At 55.5% G+C, this 15,062-nt stretch overlaps 1 protein-coding gene across 1 annotated transcript in view; it reads right to left on the bottom strand.

Annotated features, from left to right (window-relative positions):
- GLI2 (GLI family zinc finger 2) overlaps positions 1–15,062 on the bottom strand; it is a 260,695-nt gene that overhangs the window by 30,321 nt on the left and 215,312 nt on the right. The window contains exons 4-5 of the mRNA XM_033231787.1: positions 11,345–11,547; positions 7,048–7,233 (exon numbers count right to left, since the gene is read on the bottom strand). Coding sequence (XP_033087678.1) covers positions 7,048–7,233; positions 11,345–11,547 — 389 coding nt within the window. The remainder of the gene's footprint in view (positions 1–7,047; positions 7,234–11,344; positions 11,548–15,062) is intronic.

The following is a 15,062-nucleotide window of genomic DNA, read 5'->3' as shown; positions in this document are numbered from 1 at the left end:
GACGCCGACACCACCTGCCTCTGGACCTTGCTTCACCCACTAGCGCTTTCTGTTGCTCATTCCTGTGTTTATTCACTGATCCATCCCCCTCATGCAGTGCTGAGAGTATGCCAGGCATTGATTGGACATCATGGGGACTCCAGGCAGGGAAGCCTCTGACCCTGCCCTCATGGAGCTCACCATGTAGGAGAGAGATGAAGACAGTACTCCGAGGCACCAGTCAGGATTTGCAAAGTGCCATCTAAGCAGGATTATTCTAGAGAATCCCAAGGTACTCAGGAGGGAGATCAGTGCTTTCCCTGAGGCAGTGGGAAGGGCAGGAGATACAAGAACAGGCCCTGGACTCAGGCAGACCCAGGTTCCAACGCTGCCTGCACACTCTGAACTGGGTAGCTTTGGGCCAATCACTGGTTGCCTCATGCAGAAGACGGGCTACCAGCACCCACCCCAGGAGTGCTATGGGCTGATAGCCAGCATATCATCTATACCTGTGGGTGGACTTCCATGGAGGAGGGGCTGGGAATCCCCCCAAGGCCTGCGTGCCCAGGAGCCTGGACTAAGGGGCAGGAAGAAAGAGCATCATCCTGGCACCAGCTCCCAGGAGCCTTCTCTGTGCCAGATGCCATCCTCAGCCCAGGGCTGGGATGTGCTGTCACCAAGGCCAGCAGGACACAGCCTGGTGGTGGGGCTCGGGTACCCTGAATCCTCACTGGCTAAGATGTGTTCCCTGCATAGCCCAACTCCCTCACCCACCCAGATATTTTCTGGCTCGCCAAGGAGATGCTCTAAGGAAATCTTGCCTGAGGACCTTAATGCCCCCACACCTAGCCATCCACAGTCCTCTCACCCCCTCTGATGGGGGAGTAGCAAGAGTTTGGGCCATGGAGCAGAGAGGCTCAGAGTTGCCAGGACCATGGCCTAGCTAAGTGATGAACAAGGAGAAACAGGCTGTGCTGTAGGCTCCTCACCATGAAGCGGCTTGGTGAAGCTGATGCGGCAGAACAGTCTGTGTGGGTGTACCAGATGACCCACAGACACTGCTTAGCCTGTGCCTGTACACAACAGCTCCACCACCTCATGCAGGGACCTGCAGTCTGGCTTCCTTTGCCTTGGTTCCCCTTCCTGTCTTGGGCTAGGCAAGGGATCCCTGCCTGACTTGGGCCTCTGTCAGCCCCTCCACCAGCTCTTCCTGCCTCTCTGGGTTTGATCAATGTAATTGGTTTCTGAAAACTCCCCGGATCCACAGGCAGCATAAAGAACGGCCGTCAGAATGGAGGTGACATCCGAGCCAAATTAGTGTCAATATGACAATAAAATGCACGGCTTGGAGGAAGTATGAGCTGTAAACAGACAACATTTCAATCGGAAACATCTCAATCTTCTCAATGTGGTGGAGGCGGCAGGGGGTGGCTGTTCTGTTGTTAAATCACCAATATTCAACAGCATAACATGAGAAAATTCCATTTTAGGGCCCGGGTGACAACCGGTGAATTCCCCGCTCTCCAGGGAGCCGCTCAGCAGAATGATGACCTTGGTTCCCTGACTGGTTCTCTATCACCTTCCCATGCAGCAGCGCTCCTGTCTTCCTGCTGTAAATCAGGACCCCGTTAAGAACAAGAGGAAATGGGCCTTCACCCACCACTGGAAGACCAGGGAGGGTGGATTTTCATCAGAGCCTGGGAAATCCCTCTGTCCTGCCAGAACCCTGGCCTCAGTGCCCCAGGAGGAACGCAGGTTTGGCTGTTCAATCCCATAAGAGTGTCACAGAGTCCTCTCTAGCTTCTGGCCTTTCTTCCACCACTGCAGTGTGTTCCCAAACGTAGGGCTACACACGGCCCAGATGAGGCTATTTTAGGTTTGATGGAGACAGAGACAGGAACATCCTCCTCAGACAGGGATTAGATTTTTTCATTTCAGGAAAAAATACATTGTTCCATTTCAAGAACCATTTATTTAACCCCAAAAGGTGAGTCTGTTAAAAAATATTATTAAATATACAATTGTGCAGGTGGCACTCAGCTAAGGTAAAAATTGGGCTGGTGGTTTGCAAACGGGTGTACTGGGGACAAGGCCCTGCAGGATGAGGACCCACATGGAGTTCCCACCCACCTCTCCCTGCTCGCCCTGCTGCTTGGCAGAGCCCTCTCCATGCCTTGGCTGGACATTCAAAGCCTCTGGAAAGTTCTCTCCCGTACAGTGCTCCCTCCTCTGGGACCATGAATGAAGGTGCTGAGAAAGGAGGCTGGGGTAAGAGGGCCATCAGGTCAGGACAGGTATTCCTGGTCCCGCCCGGGAGTGCACACAGGGCTGCAATGGAGCTCAGGCACCAGGAAGGCAGGGCTTGTGTGCTGCTCATGATGCGTTGCGTCCCTAGACCTAGAACCCACCTGCTACATAGAAGGTGCCCAGTAAACACCTGCCGAATCAACCAGTGTGTGTGCATGAGACACAGAGACAGAGAAAGGCAGAGAGAGAAGGCCTGTTCTCCTTGGCTGTCCATGAGCTCTCCAGGCCCCCTGCGCCTGCACAGAGCTCACGTGCTCAAGACGATGTGTATGGGGGCTTCCTGGTGTGAGCACATATTCCTCAGAGAGAGCCAGGCCCCTTCCACAGGTCTCCTGAGCTGCACTGCTGGTGCCAGGGATGGTCTACGCAATTTTCTCAGTGAGAATTTGGGCAAAAAGAAACCTACTGGAAACACTCAATCACATTCTCTGCTGGGTGGTCTGGAGCTTTCTGGGAGGGACCGGCACAGACCCATGAAGCAGGCACCCATCGAAAACACCTCCCTGGCTCCCATGGTTCACGGGAGGGGAGGGGCCGGGGGACACCCCAGAGACAGGTCCAGCCTCAGCCGCCTGGCCGAGAGCGCTGGTGTTGTGTTCAGCGTCTCCTAGAGACATACATGAGAAACCGTCCACGCAGGCGTCGGAGCTGAGTGGAAGTGTAGAAAGCATTTTTAAAAGTTGAAGTGAAGGTTCTGGTTCTAGTTGAAACTGGTTTTGGAAAAAATGTATTAAGTAGCAATAAAAACTGGGATAATCCTGGACTACTCTGATTTTCTTGGATTGTAACTGGGAACAAAGGGAAAGAAGTCATCTGCTCCTGAAATCCATGGATAGGAAAAATGTCCCCACGCCCACCCCATGCTGGAGTCAGAGAAACCAATATCCCTGCTCAGGCCAGCTCTGGAATCCGGTGATGCTTCCCCACTACCCTTGCATCCTGAAGCCAGATGTGTTCCCAAGGTGGAGGTGGAGAAGGCACGGCGGGTGGGGTGTGAGGAGTTAACCAGCAGCCACTGGAGGGCTGGGAGCTCTCGCGCCCACTGCTGAGCTCACCTCTGTGCTCCTCTGCTGCTTCCCAGATGCTCAACCCCAGGGGCTGCCAAATGCTGAGTGCCTGGAAGGCAAAACCACTCCCCAGCCCCTTCCAGCCCCCTGTGAGCCAACAGCTACGTTCCTCGAGTGCTTCCTTCCTTAGCTGGAGCATCTCTTTACATTCCAGGGTCTTTTCTAAGTGCCATTCACTCATTCACTTACTCACCCAACAAACACAGAGGACCCGCTCCTTGCCAGATGTGCTCCCAGACCTGGCGGGGCCGGCCATCTGGCCATATGTAAGGAGATGTCCCAGCCAGTTCCAGTTGGGGGCACCTTGAGTCCCACTAGCACAGTGGAGCTAGGTGGTGGCTTGAGAGGCCGGGAGCTGGATTCTTGTGGGGTCTCAGGAGAAGGCCTACGGCCCCATGCATAGGACACTGTGCAGGGACGAGCTCAGGGAGGTATCTGGGGACCTGCAGGTGGGGCAGTGTATGGCAAGACCACAGTGTGCAGGTGGGGAGAGAGGAGCTGGAGAGGAAGGCCTCTAGATGGGGGTTCTAAAGTCTGAATTTTATCCTGAGGGGGCTAGAAGTGGCACAGACCGATCACAGGATGGCGGAGAGGATAAAGATGGGAATGCTGGATGAGCAGCAGCCATGGAGCAGTGCTATGAGGGTGACATGTCACTGGCTGGCCCGGGAAGGGTGACATGCCACACTTGGAGGCCTGGGGGACAGGATGGGATGGATGGGAGATGGCAAGGAAAAGGTCTGGGAAGACCTGGACCTGGGCTTAGGCGGCAGATGGACAGAGTTGCCTACAATGAAGACAGAATCCTACAAGAGGGAGTGGATTTAAAGAGGGAAAGATATACTGGTGGAAAGAAACCTGCACCAGCATTATTCCAGCACCTGCTGTATGCCAGGCACTGGGCCAGGCTCACACGTGCCATCTCAGTCAATGTGTTTAATCCACACAGCTCGCAGGGCTTGGGACCGCCACTCCACAGCCCTTCAGTCCTGTCACCACCTCTGAGCCCAGCTACCACAGGGAGGATACCGTGCAGCCAGGCCCGACCCAGGCCTGACCCAGGCCTGCCCCGGAGCTCGCTGTACGACTTCTCCCCTCTGGCTCTGGCCCAGCTGCTCTGGGCTGAGCCCAAGTTCACCTGGCCTGGCTGGCCCTCCCTGGGGCCAGGGCTCATGGTTGGTCAGGTGCATGTGCTGCTGGAAACTGCAGCCCAGGGAAGGGCAGATGGTGCTGGTAACAAACAGAGCAAGGCTTGGGGCAAGCCTAGATGTTGGGGAGCCCATTTGCTCATCTTAGAGTAAGGAGCATATTTTCTAGCCTCAGAAGGTGGCTAAGGGAGTTACATGGAAGAATGTGTGTAAATGCACAGAACAGAGGCAGTTTGCATTCCAATTCACTGTCTCTCATGCATGCACATACACACACACACACTTACACACACACAGCAGACGCTCATGCTGCAAATCACTGGATGACTCCTGGCTGCCTGGCTTAGCCTTTCCTGCCCTGTGGGGACACCTGCCTCATCTTACCTCTCTTGGCCATGGTTTCTCTGCCTCGTCCACTTTCCTATTGGCCTGATGCCACCCTCAGGCCCTTGGAAGAAGGGTCCTGCTTGGAAGAAGCTGACATTTGGGTGTGACAATTTGCACATGATCCTTCATGCACTCGGTTGCTGCTATTTGGTTTCTAATATTGGCAAGAAGCGTGTCTAGCACACAACTTTCTCTCAGCACCTCTGACACCTCACTGTGGTTCGTGGGAGCACCATGTAGGGCTGCTGAGAGGAGAGGGGAACAGAGCACATGGACGTGTGTATACTCAGAGGGACGTCAATGTCCTACAGAGCCGAGAGGTGTTGTTGAACATCTGGATGGTGTGCTTAACCCTGGACTAAACACCATGCTGGGAAAGGCAAGGAAGAACGGGACAAACACAGGGACCAAATTCTGGTGGCATCACTGAGGCATGTTATGGCCTCCCATCAGGGCCTGGTGAGGACCACATCCATGAGGGGCCAGCCTCGGAGGTCAGCCGCCCTCTTCTCAGCAAAACTCTTCCTGGGAAGCAGGAGATGCTCAAGATAGCTGAGGAGGCTGCTGTAAGTATGAGGTGGGCCAGGCAAAGAATGACGTAGGAGCCAGAGGAGGGAGCTGTCCCAGTGACTGAAGGGGGCAGGGGAAAGCGAAGGATGAGGCTTCCAGGGAGACTTCCCGGAGGAGGCGAGATTTCAGCCAGGCCTTAGGGAAGTGAAGGGTTCTCCTGGAGCAGAGCCCTGGGGGAGGGTCAGGGTGAACAAAGGCGGTAGCCCACCCTGAATCTCACGGCCCTGCCTGGTCCCACGTGACTTCCCACCAGCCAATCCCCAACCTGCTACAGGCTGAATGGCCCTGCAGACACCAGGGCTGCTCCTGCAGGACGGTCGCCCTGCCGTGGGCTATCAGGGAGTGAAACCACCACCCCAGGCAGGGCTCGAGGAGGCTGGCTCTGCAGGAGGTGCCTGCCTGTCCCCAGCGGTGGCTTCCGGCTCTACTGGCTGCCCTGCATCCCTGAGCGCCGCCGGCCAGGGCTCCAGGACCTGCAGGTGGAGTGGCACTGACTAGGGGATGAGAGGAGGCGCTGAGCCTTCCACCCCCTCCACTATTCCCTGAGACAGGCTCCATGCTGACCCCAGGGCTCATGGTCAGAGGGTCACAGGTGTCCCTGTGAAAGCAGCTGTGAGGATGGCATTTGGTGGGTGGGAAGGACTTCGTGTCTAACAGGCACCAAAAGCATCATCTACCCAGGATACCTGACTTCCCTCCCTTCTATGAGGGCCCCACCTATAGCCTCCCAGCTCAGTTACTACATGCTCAGGCCCGAGACCCTGTGGTCAACTTCAACTCCCTTCTTTCTCTCAACTCTATATTCTAGCTGGGAGCACATCCTGTGGTTCTACCTTCACGGTCTTCCCGAGACCTGGCCCCTTCTTCCCACCTCTACTAACTGGACCTCTTGCCTCCATCTTGCCCCCAAATCAATTCTCACCTGAGCACGGAAGGAGATTCCTTGTGTGAGTCAGTCAGCTCTCTTTTCTCCTCTGCCCAGCCTCATCTCCAGTGAAAGCCAGTCTTTTCTGAGGTGCACTGGTTGGCAAGACCCCACCTAGAAACTCTGGCCTCACCCCCACTCCCACTCCTCACAGCTGGCACTGGCCTCCTGGCTGTTTCTTGAGCTCGGCAGGCCCACTGCTGCCTCAGGCCCTTTGCACTGCAGTTTCCTCTGCCTGGAGCACTCGCCCCCAGATTTCAACTTCCCAGTGAGGCTTCCTCTGACTTCCCCATCCCAAACTGCACCCCACTCACCCAGTGCTCACTCCCCTGCCCCTGCTTGGTTTCCCCGGTCCATTTGTAATTGGCTACTTTCATATGTAATTCCTAGAGCTGCTTAGCATCTGTTTCTCCCCATCACACTGTAAGTTCCAGCTTCATTTGCTGTGGTGTCTGCGATGCTTACAATGCTTCCTGGCCCGTGGTGACTCAGTAAGTGTTGTCCAAAGATTCAGTGTCTATGGACAGCCATTCTGCAAGGCACCAAGGTACAGCCCGACCTCTCCTTAAGGGCCCTCGTCTCCAAAAGAAACAGCGAGTGACCTTCTCAGCCTCAAGAGGGGACCTGCTAGCCCCATCCTCAGCCCCTCGGGGCCGTCACTCACCGTCCACTGGGTTGAGGTAGTCGTGGAGATGGGGTGCGCTGGCAGCACCCCCGCTCTGCATCAGCAGGTCCCCGTAGGGTGCGGGGTGGCTTGCCACGAGGGTCATCTGGTGGTAATAGTCTGAGGGGGTGGTGCCTGGAGCAGGAAGGCCGAACAGTCCCCTCTCCTTAAGGTGCTCCTGGGCCACTGTGGGCAGAGGGGAGAGAAAGAAGCCGTCAGAACCTGGCACTGGCTGCGATTTTTCCTGCCAAAAAAAAAAAAAAAAACAACAAAAAAAAAAAAAACAAAGAGAAATGCACACCTGGTGTGGGGGGTTCTCTCCTCGGCACTTTCACCCCGCTGCCCCACTGTCTGCACTGTGCTGGGCCTGGGCCTGGCTGGCATGAGCTGCAGTGTTGCTGCTGAAGGAGGCCCAACTCCGACCTCCATACTCCCCCATTTCATCAGATTCATAAACAATCTTTCCCTTCTCTGCTTCCATGCCCCTCAGAATCCCGGAGCTCCAGGTCAACAGGATCCATAGTCCAGCAGAGTCTTCAAAGTTAAAAGAAAGTGCAAACAGAGGCACCTCGGCGGCACGCGGCTGGGCCAGGTCAGTCTGTGCCTGAACATTCAGGGTGAGATCACTGCCAGCGCGCCAGGCCTGGCCAGATAAAGCTCCTGGTCTGCATACATCCTTATCCCTGCAGCGCAGAGCCTCGGGGCTGTCTGCTTTAACCCTGAGGTCAGCCCTGCCCAGGGCTTAGGAAAGAGGCAGCGAGGATGAAATTCAGAGCATCCGAGGGAGGCTGGCCCTCAGCAGGATGGTGTCAGGAAACGAATGGGAGCTTGGAAACCTAGCAGCCCCATCGAGAGTCCACAGGTGTGCAAAGAGGGCAGTCTGAACCTAGGAAGCAAGCTCCTAACCACTGTGCACTGCAGCCTTTCTGTTAGCAGTCTCCACAAATTCCAAAAGAGCTCTCTTACGTGCTTCACAGAGACAGGAGACCGGGCCATGGAAGCTGCCATCCTCCTCTGCCTGCTTCTCGCCATCTCCTGTTGCATCTCCCAAGAGTTCAGGCCTCCTGCCAGGCTGATTGCCCACAGCCTCTGCCTTCATTGTCCGTGCCCAAAGTTCCCTCCCCTACTCCTTCCTGCCTACCCACCTTCCCTCAAAACCTTCCCTGGAGATCCCATTTGACCCCAGTCACACATGGTCTGGCCAACACTGCCTCGGATCACCGATGAGCTTCCAAACCTCATGCGGCAGGCTCTGGGGCTGGTACCGAGCAGGGCACACAGGACTCGAATTCGGACCTCCTGCCAGCTGCTCTTGAGCCTAATCTGCCATCCTTGGTCACTTAGTAGCCCAAGGGCTGATGAGGCCTCGGAGTACCTGGTCTACTTCCTGTGGGAGCCAGGGCCATGCAAATTAGCCAGGTCCCTGCTATGTCGTGGGGCTGTGGGTGGGTACGTGGGTGTTCCAGGAGCTACCTCAGTGTCTATCTTGAACTCATGCATAGATAGCATGGTGCTCCATTGGTCGAAGGCCTCTCCTCCAGGGGCAGCTCTGTCTCACCACCCCCAGCTCCTTTTTAAATGTTTTTTTTAGAGACAGGATCTCACTCTGTTGCCCAAGCTGAAGTGCAGTGGTGCACTCTTAGCTCACTGCAGGCTTGAACTCCTGGGCTCAAGTGATCCTCCCACCTGGCCTCCCCAAATCCGGAGATTACAGGCATGAGCCACTGTGCCCAGCCCACCCAGCTCTTCATGGGCTACACTGCAGTCAGTGGAATACAGTGTCCCTGGTTCCTGAGCATCTCCAGGAGGGTGCTTTGTTCCTTCCTCCCACGGACATATCTCATGGCCCCGGCCCTGGGAGAGCAGCCAGGTTCCTTCTGCCTCTTCCCTGGAAGCCCTGTTACCAGGTGTATTAGTTTCCCGGGGTAAATGCTGTAACAGATTAGCATAAACTTGGTGTTAACTGTTGTTAAAACAACAGAACTGGCCGGGCGCGGTGGCTCAAGCCTGTAATCCCAGCACTTTGGGAGGCCGAGACGGGCGGATCACGAGGTCAGGAGATCGAGACCATCCTGGCTAACACGGTGAAACCCCGTCTCTACTAAAAAGTACAAAAAACTAGCCGGGCGAGGTGGCGGGCGCCTGTAGTCCCAGCTACTCGGGAGGCTGAGGCAGGAGAATGGTGTAAACCTGGGAGGCGGAGCTTGCAGTGAGCTGAGATCGGCCACTGCACTCCAGCCTGGGTGACAGAGCGAGACTCCGTCTCAAAAAAAAAAAAAAAAAAAAAAAAACAACAGAACTTTATTCTCTCACAGTTCTGGAGGCCAGAAATCTGAAATTAAGGTGCTGGCAGGGTCACGCTCCCTCCAGAGGCTTAAGGGGAAGATGGTTGCTGGCCTCTTCCAGTTTCTGTTGGTTGCCAGCTTCCTGCTTGTGGCCGTATCACTCCCATCTGTGCCTCTACCTTCATATCACCTTCTCCTCTGGGACTCTGTGTGTCCCTGGATGGGCGTGAATGTGTCTGCCTTCTCTGTCTGTCTCTTGTAAGGACACCAGTTAGTGGATTTAGGGCCTGTGTGGATCATCTGGGATGATCTCTTCAGCTTAAGAGACCTAACTTAATGACATCTGCAAAGACCGCTTTACCAAATGAGGGAATACCCACAGGTTTGGGGGTTAGGCTGTGGACCTGAGTTTTGGGTGGCACCCCTCAGCTGCCATACTAGGTGTGAGCGTCAACCTGTTGTTCAGGAGTAGTATGAAGGGACGCCAGCCCGGTCATTGTCCGAGGGAATCAAGGCTGGGGAGTTGACAGTGTTAGTGTGAGCCAGGCAGAATCTGGAACCTGACCTGTGTCCTCTCACTCTTGGTCAGCCCGTCATGGACGTGGCACGGTGGCTCATGCCTGTAATCCCAGCACTGGGACCTCAGGAGTGATGTGGACAGGGCTGGGCCCACTGTCCACAAGATAGCAGCCGGGCGTAGAGGCAGCACAGGCCTCAGGGCACCCCAGCTTGGTCACGGCCACAGAGGTGACACACGCAGAGTTCAGGGCTGACTTCTGACTTTGAGGGGCCATTTCAGAATGGTGCCACATTCCGGCTAGCCATTTTCAAGCCCCCTGGCTACCACCATTTGCCTTGTTTGGTTTCTCTCTGGTGAGGACCAGGCAAAGTGGAAACTTCCATGCCAGGAAGATGAGTCAATGCTTCACGGAGGCTTTCTGCACATTTGAAAACTGGAAGCCTCCTTTTCATTGTGAAATTCCAGCCTGCACATTCTCAGAGCCAGGACTCTGCTTCAACTCATGGTCACACCCACCAGTTGGAAGAGGATGCATTCCTCTGGGGGAGAATGCTGGTAGTGATAAGAGACTCACTGGGACCACATTTCCTAGAGCCTCTGCCCATGGGGCTCTCAAGTTCAAGTTGCAGATGTCCTCTAGCCTGAGAGGTCAAGTCTCAGCTTCGTGTATTCCGAGAAGATGCACTTGGTTGCTTTCAAGGATGGGGACAATGAGTGGCGAACAGCACTGTCGGGGTGGCACGGGGCCATGCCACGCTATGGGTGGGGTTGCACTTCCCAGGGAGACGGCATGGGTGGGACTGGCCCCCAAATGTCTGGGTTACTAATATGTGTCTGCATGTGTCTGTCGGTGGGGTGGGTGGGGACTAGAAGTATAAAACTTTAGATCTGCTTTATACATATAAAGACATATTTGTACCGTGTGACCCTGCCCTTTTCTGGCTGAAATTAGTCACACCAGGGGTGGCCATCTGATCTCTGAGCCGGGCCAATCAATTTTCTCTGTCAAGCATCTGAACTGAAAGACACAATGCCGCAGCTTCATCCCCGGAGCCCCAGGGCCTGGGCTGCCACTTGGAGGCCTCCTGCGTTAACCCGCAAGGGGTAGATCTAACAGAGACGCAGGCAGCAGCCAGCTCACTCCGCCGAGACACCCCAACACAACATCCCCTTCCCTAACACCAGCTCCTGCAGACTTTGGTTGGTTACAACCAGTGGCTCTCAGCTACACAGGACCTACCTGGATAGACCCTTACTGTTATTATTACGGTAAACCATGTATGGTTTGCATGCAAAAGAGTGCTTACCAAGTGCTCTTTAATGAGCATAAAAACCAAAAACCTGTTGTTTGGAAGTAGTGTGAAGGAACGCCAGCCTGGTCACTGTTCAAGGAGACCAAGGCTGGGGAGTTGACAGTGTTAGTGCGAGAGAGGCTGGCTGTGCCCCGCCCCAATGCCCTAGCTGCCCCTCCCCATCCCCAGACCCTACTCACCATCAGCAGGGCTGAGGCCCCTGGCCGCAGAGATCATGGAAAGCGTGGGGCTGCTGTGCACAGAACGGAGGTAGTGCTCCATGTGGGGGTTCACGTATGGGTGGGGGGCGTTGAAGGGGGACTCCCCAGGGCCAGCCGGGTGTGGGGAAAGCTGGATCAAGGAGATGTCAGAGATGACAGGGCTGCCGCTCAGGGTGGGGGGCCTGCAGAGACAATGGACAGCCGTCTAAGAAGGAGAACACAGAGGGAACCCCACCAAGACCCCAAAACCTACATGGACAGTCCTTGTCTCTCCTGGAAAGACTTTCCAGAACAACCTGCACTTATTATTTGCTACACCGGCATCCCCTGGTCATCTGTGAATTAGAGTCCGAACTCTCAAGCATTAACCAGCGAATGCAGACTGAAAGCTCCATGCTGGTGCGTGCGCCCACTCGCCAGTCCCACGCTGGAGAATGGACCTCGCACCCGCGACTGGACTTGCTGGAGCACGGGCACAGCTGGCCGCCCACACGTCACAGTTGCACTGCGGCTTCCCCAGTGCCTCCTCGGGGCTGGGCACAGGCCTGCATGCTAGAAACATGTATGAAAAAGAATATGAAAATACGAATACCACGGGTAAAACGCAAAGAGCTCATGCTGCTAACAGGATATGTGAAAAAGACAGGGGGATCAGGAGATGCCCTGCAAGTGGAGAATTTCTGGCTTCAGTTGGATGGTTGGTTGCTGGTGTGACCAGCTCGGCCGCAGGGTCAGGATTCAAGGCGAGTTTTGAAATTGGTGAGCCCCAACTAAAATCTTGGAATATCTCCTCGCCATGGAATTCCTCCTAGCACTAACAAAGCCACCCTTCTCAGATGCTCCAACAGTCAGGTGTGCATTTGGCTTGGTGCCCCTGGCTTGGGCTGGCATGGCCAGGGTCCACCCCCATGTCCCCCAATCTGCCCACCAAGAGTCATGGAATCCACTCAATGTGACCTCGGGCCCTTATGCCAGGTCTGCTGACCTGGGGCCTCTACGCAGCTGCAGGTGTATTTTGAGGTAATCTACTCCAAAACTCTCTCATTAAAGATGAATCAGACTTTACGGTGAAGCAGCTGCGAAACCACAGCTAAGTCACCAGCAACCAGAAACCACAAGATTTCATTTTGATTTCTTCAGTCCATAATTTGACATTGTGCAAAAAGAGAGAGTGTGTTAGAGTCAGACAAACCTGGGTTAGAACCCCAGCCGAATCACGCTGTAACCTCTCCAAGCCTCAGTTTCCTCATCTGCGGAACTCGGAGCATAGTAGTGTCTTTTTCATAGGGTTGTCGTGAGGATGACAGTCCCCAGAACTGTGCCAGAGACACGGCAGGTAGTCATGAAAGGAGAACTGCTGTTACAGGGTTAGAACCACACTTTGAGGGCTAACCCAGCAATGCCTGGGAGGCCCTCACAGTTTTCACACTGGATTGTCGCTGGACGTGTGAAAGGGCACTGCTGGAATCGGTTATTTCAGGGACGAAATGATTTGTCTGTTGGCTGAGCAGACCAGAGATAATTACTGATCATGCTCAATAGTGCATGAAAACTGGGCTTACAGTACAGTACAAACCAGGACCCAAACAGGTGACATCCAGATGTCCTCACATCTGGGTTTCAACAACTTCCCCCTGGGAGGCTGCTGCGCCGGGCCTGGAGGGAGTCTTCCATGGCCTGGTTGTCTAGCTTCAGCAGATGTGACTGCTCTGCTCATGTAGATCCCACGAACCTGCTTCTGTCTTTTTGCCTACCCCAATCCTTGGTCTCCAATGCCTTCCTGCACCCTATACTGTGGTGGCAAACTCATCCCTGTCAGCCCAGCAGGTGGTACCCTCTCTGAAGCCCCTTTTCTTGGCTCAAGATCCCTTCTCTCTGCTCCCCTAGGGAGCACTGTTCCAGGCTCAGGCTGACAGGTGCATCTGCCAGGTTCCCGGGTTCTGCCTGGGAGCAGGGCATGTCCGAGGCACTTTTGCATGCTCAGCACCTGGCAAGGAACTGGCGCCATGCAGGTGCTCAGAGGTACCTTCAGAATCAGTGACAGCCACATGTCTGCGTGCCAGCCACTGAGCACCATGGGTGGGAGACAGTGGAGTAAGTCACAAGACACAACCTCAAGATGTTCTCACAGCCTGCCTGTAGAGGTGGGTGCCTGTGCATGGGAACTGCATGAAATGCGGGGGGCTTAACAGCTTTAGCCTAGGAAGGGGCTGCTATGTGTGCCCGGGAGAGGAGAAGTGGGGCCAGGCTGATCCATCCCTGGTTAAGGGCAGGTCCTGTGGGCTCTGGCCTGCGACTGTAGCAGGATGACACTCACGTCCTGCCTTGGGATGTGCAGGTTGTGAAGAGAAGGCACTGGGACATCATCACCTCTGTATGGCTCCTGGGGGCGGACCTGGACTGAAGGGTACAAGTTCTGGAAGGCTGAGTGTGGCTCAGCAGAATGTAGGGTGTCTACAGGCTGGGGGAACAGCTGAGGTGCCTCCTGTCCTGACTCCTCAGTCCTCCCCAGACACTCCAGGCAGAGCAGGTTCCCAGAGCTTACAGGATGCCAGCCAGGGTTTGAGGTCACAGTAGCCTGTGATCAGATGCCGGTGGCCCTAGGTGGCTTTCTTAGGTCCCAGGAATGCCAGCCTCCCTGGCACCAGGGTTGCCCTGTGGGGTGTGCCAACCACAGCTGAGTCCCCCTGCGAAAGTCAGTGATCACGTGGGGATTTCAAGCTACATGGTGAGGCCACACTGCAGGCCCAGTCTGCTCAAGGTGACCAAGATCCCACTGGCCAGGTGAGCCTCCCTTGAGAGGCCTGGAGTGAGGTGTTGTCTCGGCCACATGCACACCACTGTCTGGGGCTGCCATGGAGGCAGCTGGGCCTGGAGGTGGCAGGTGGGGCCTGGGTCACACATGGAGGAACTGGGACTTTCGTCTCCACAGTGCAGTCAGTTGCCATGGTTTGGGGAACGTAGACTCCACCTCCCCCTTCCCACCGCGTGTACACCAAGGGAATCAGGAGCCCAGGTATAGCCCAGGGCAGCCTCTTGCTCTCTCAGGCCTTGGGCTCTGTAGGGATGTCCAGGGGTCTCTGCAGGGGCACCTGGACTATATCCTCATGGCAGCCCCCATGAAGTAAGCACCGGTTGTGTGCCCCACAGGTGGGTATGGAAAAATGGCACCAACCACTACACTTGACCATGAGCACACTGCGTCCAGACAGGGGAGTCACTCTCCATGCTGTGTGGCCAGTGAGAGGCAAGCAGGAGGCCTCTCCAGCGAGCCTCACTCCCAGGCTTGGACTCCCTAATCCAGGCGCTGCCCGCCCCATCACAGCACCGCTGTCCGGGACTGCCTGTTCCCTTGGTGTGACCAGACAGGAAACTGGGAGAGGCCACTGTCCTACCCCAGAACAGGTTCTATCAGGGGCAGTGGAGAGACAGGCCAGCCCCTACAACAGGTTCAACTCAAAGGTACGGAGCAACCCTTGCTCTTCCCCTGTGCCAGGGAAGGCTGCACTGCCAGGCCTGGAAGAGGGGGATCTGAGCCACAGAGCCATCCCCCGGAGACAGATACAAATGCTATCGAGATGCAGCGCGGTGGGGCAGGACACTGCACCGGGCACTGCCTGCCCCCTCAAGGGCGCTGGCTCACTAATCCTTCCCGCTTAGCTGTGTGGTCTCAGCCAGAATGCTGCTCCTCTCTGGT

The sequence above is a fragment of the Trachypithecus francoisi genome, unplaced genomic scaffold (genome assembly GCF_009764315.1).
Source record: "Trachypithecus francoisi isolate TF-2019V2 unplaced genomic scaffold, Tfra_2.0 Lachesis_group13, whole genome shotgun sequence".
In the NCBI taxonomy this organism is placed as follows: Eukaryota; Metazoa; Chordata; class Mammalia; order Primates; family Cercopithecidae; genus Trachypithecus; species Trachypithecus francoisi.
Note: the sequence above shows the minus strand (reverse complement) of the source record. Positions and strands in the feature narration are given on the sequence as shown.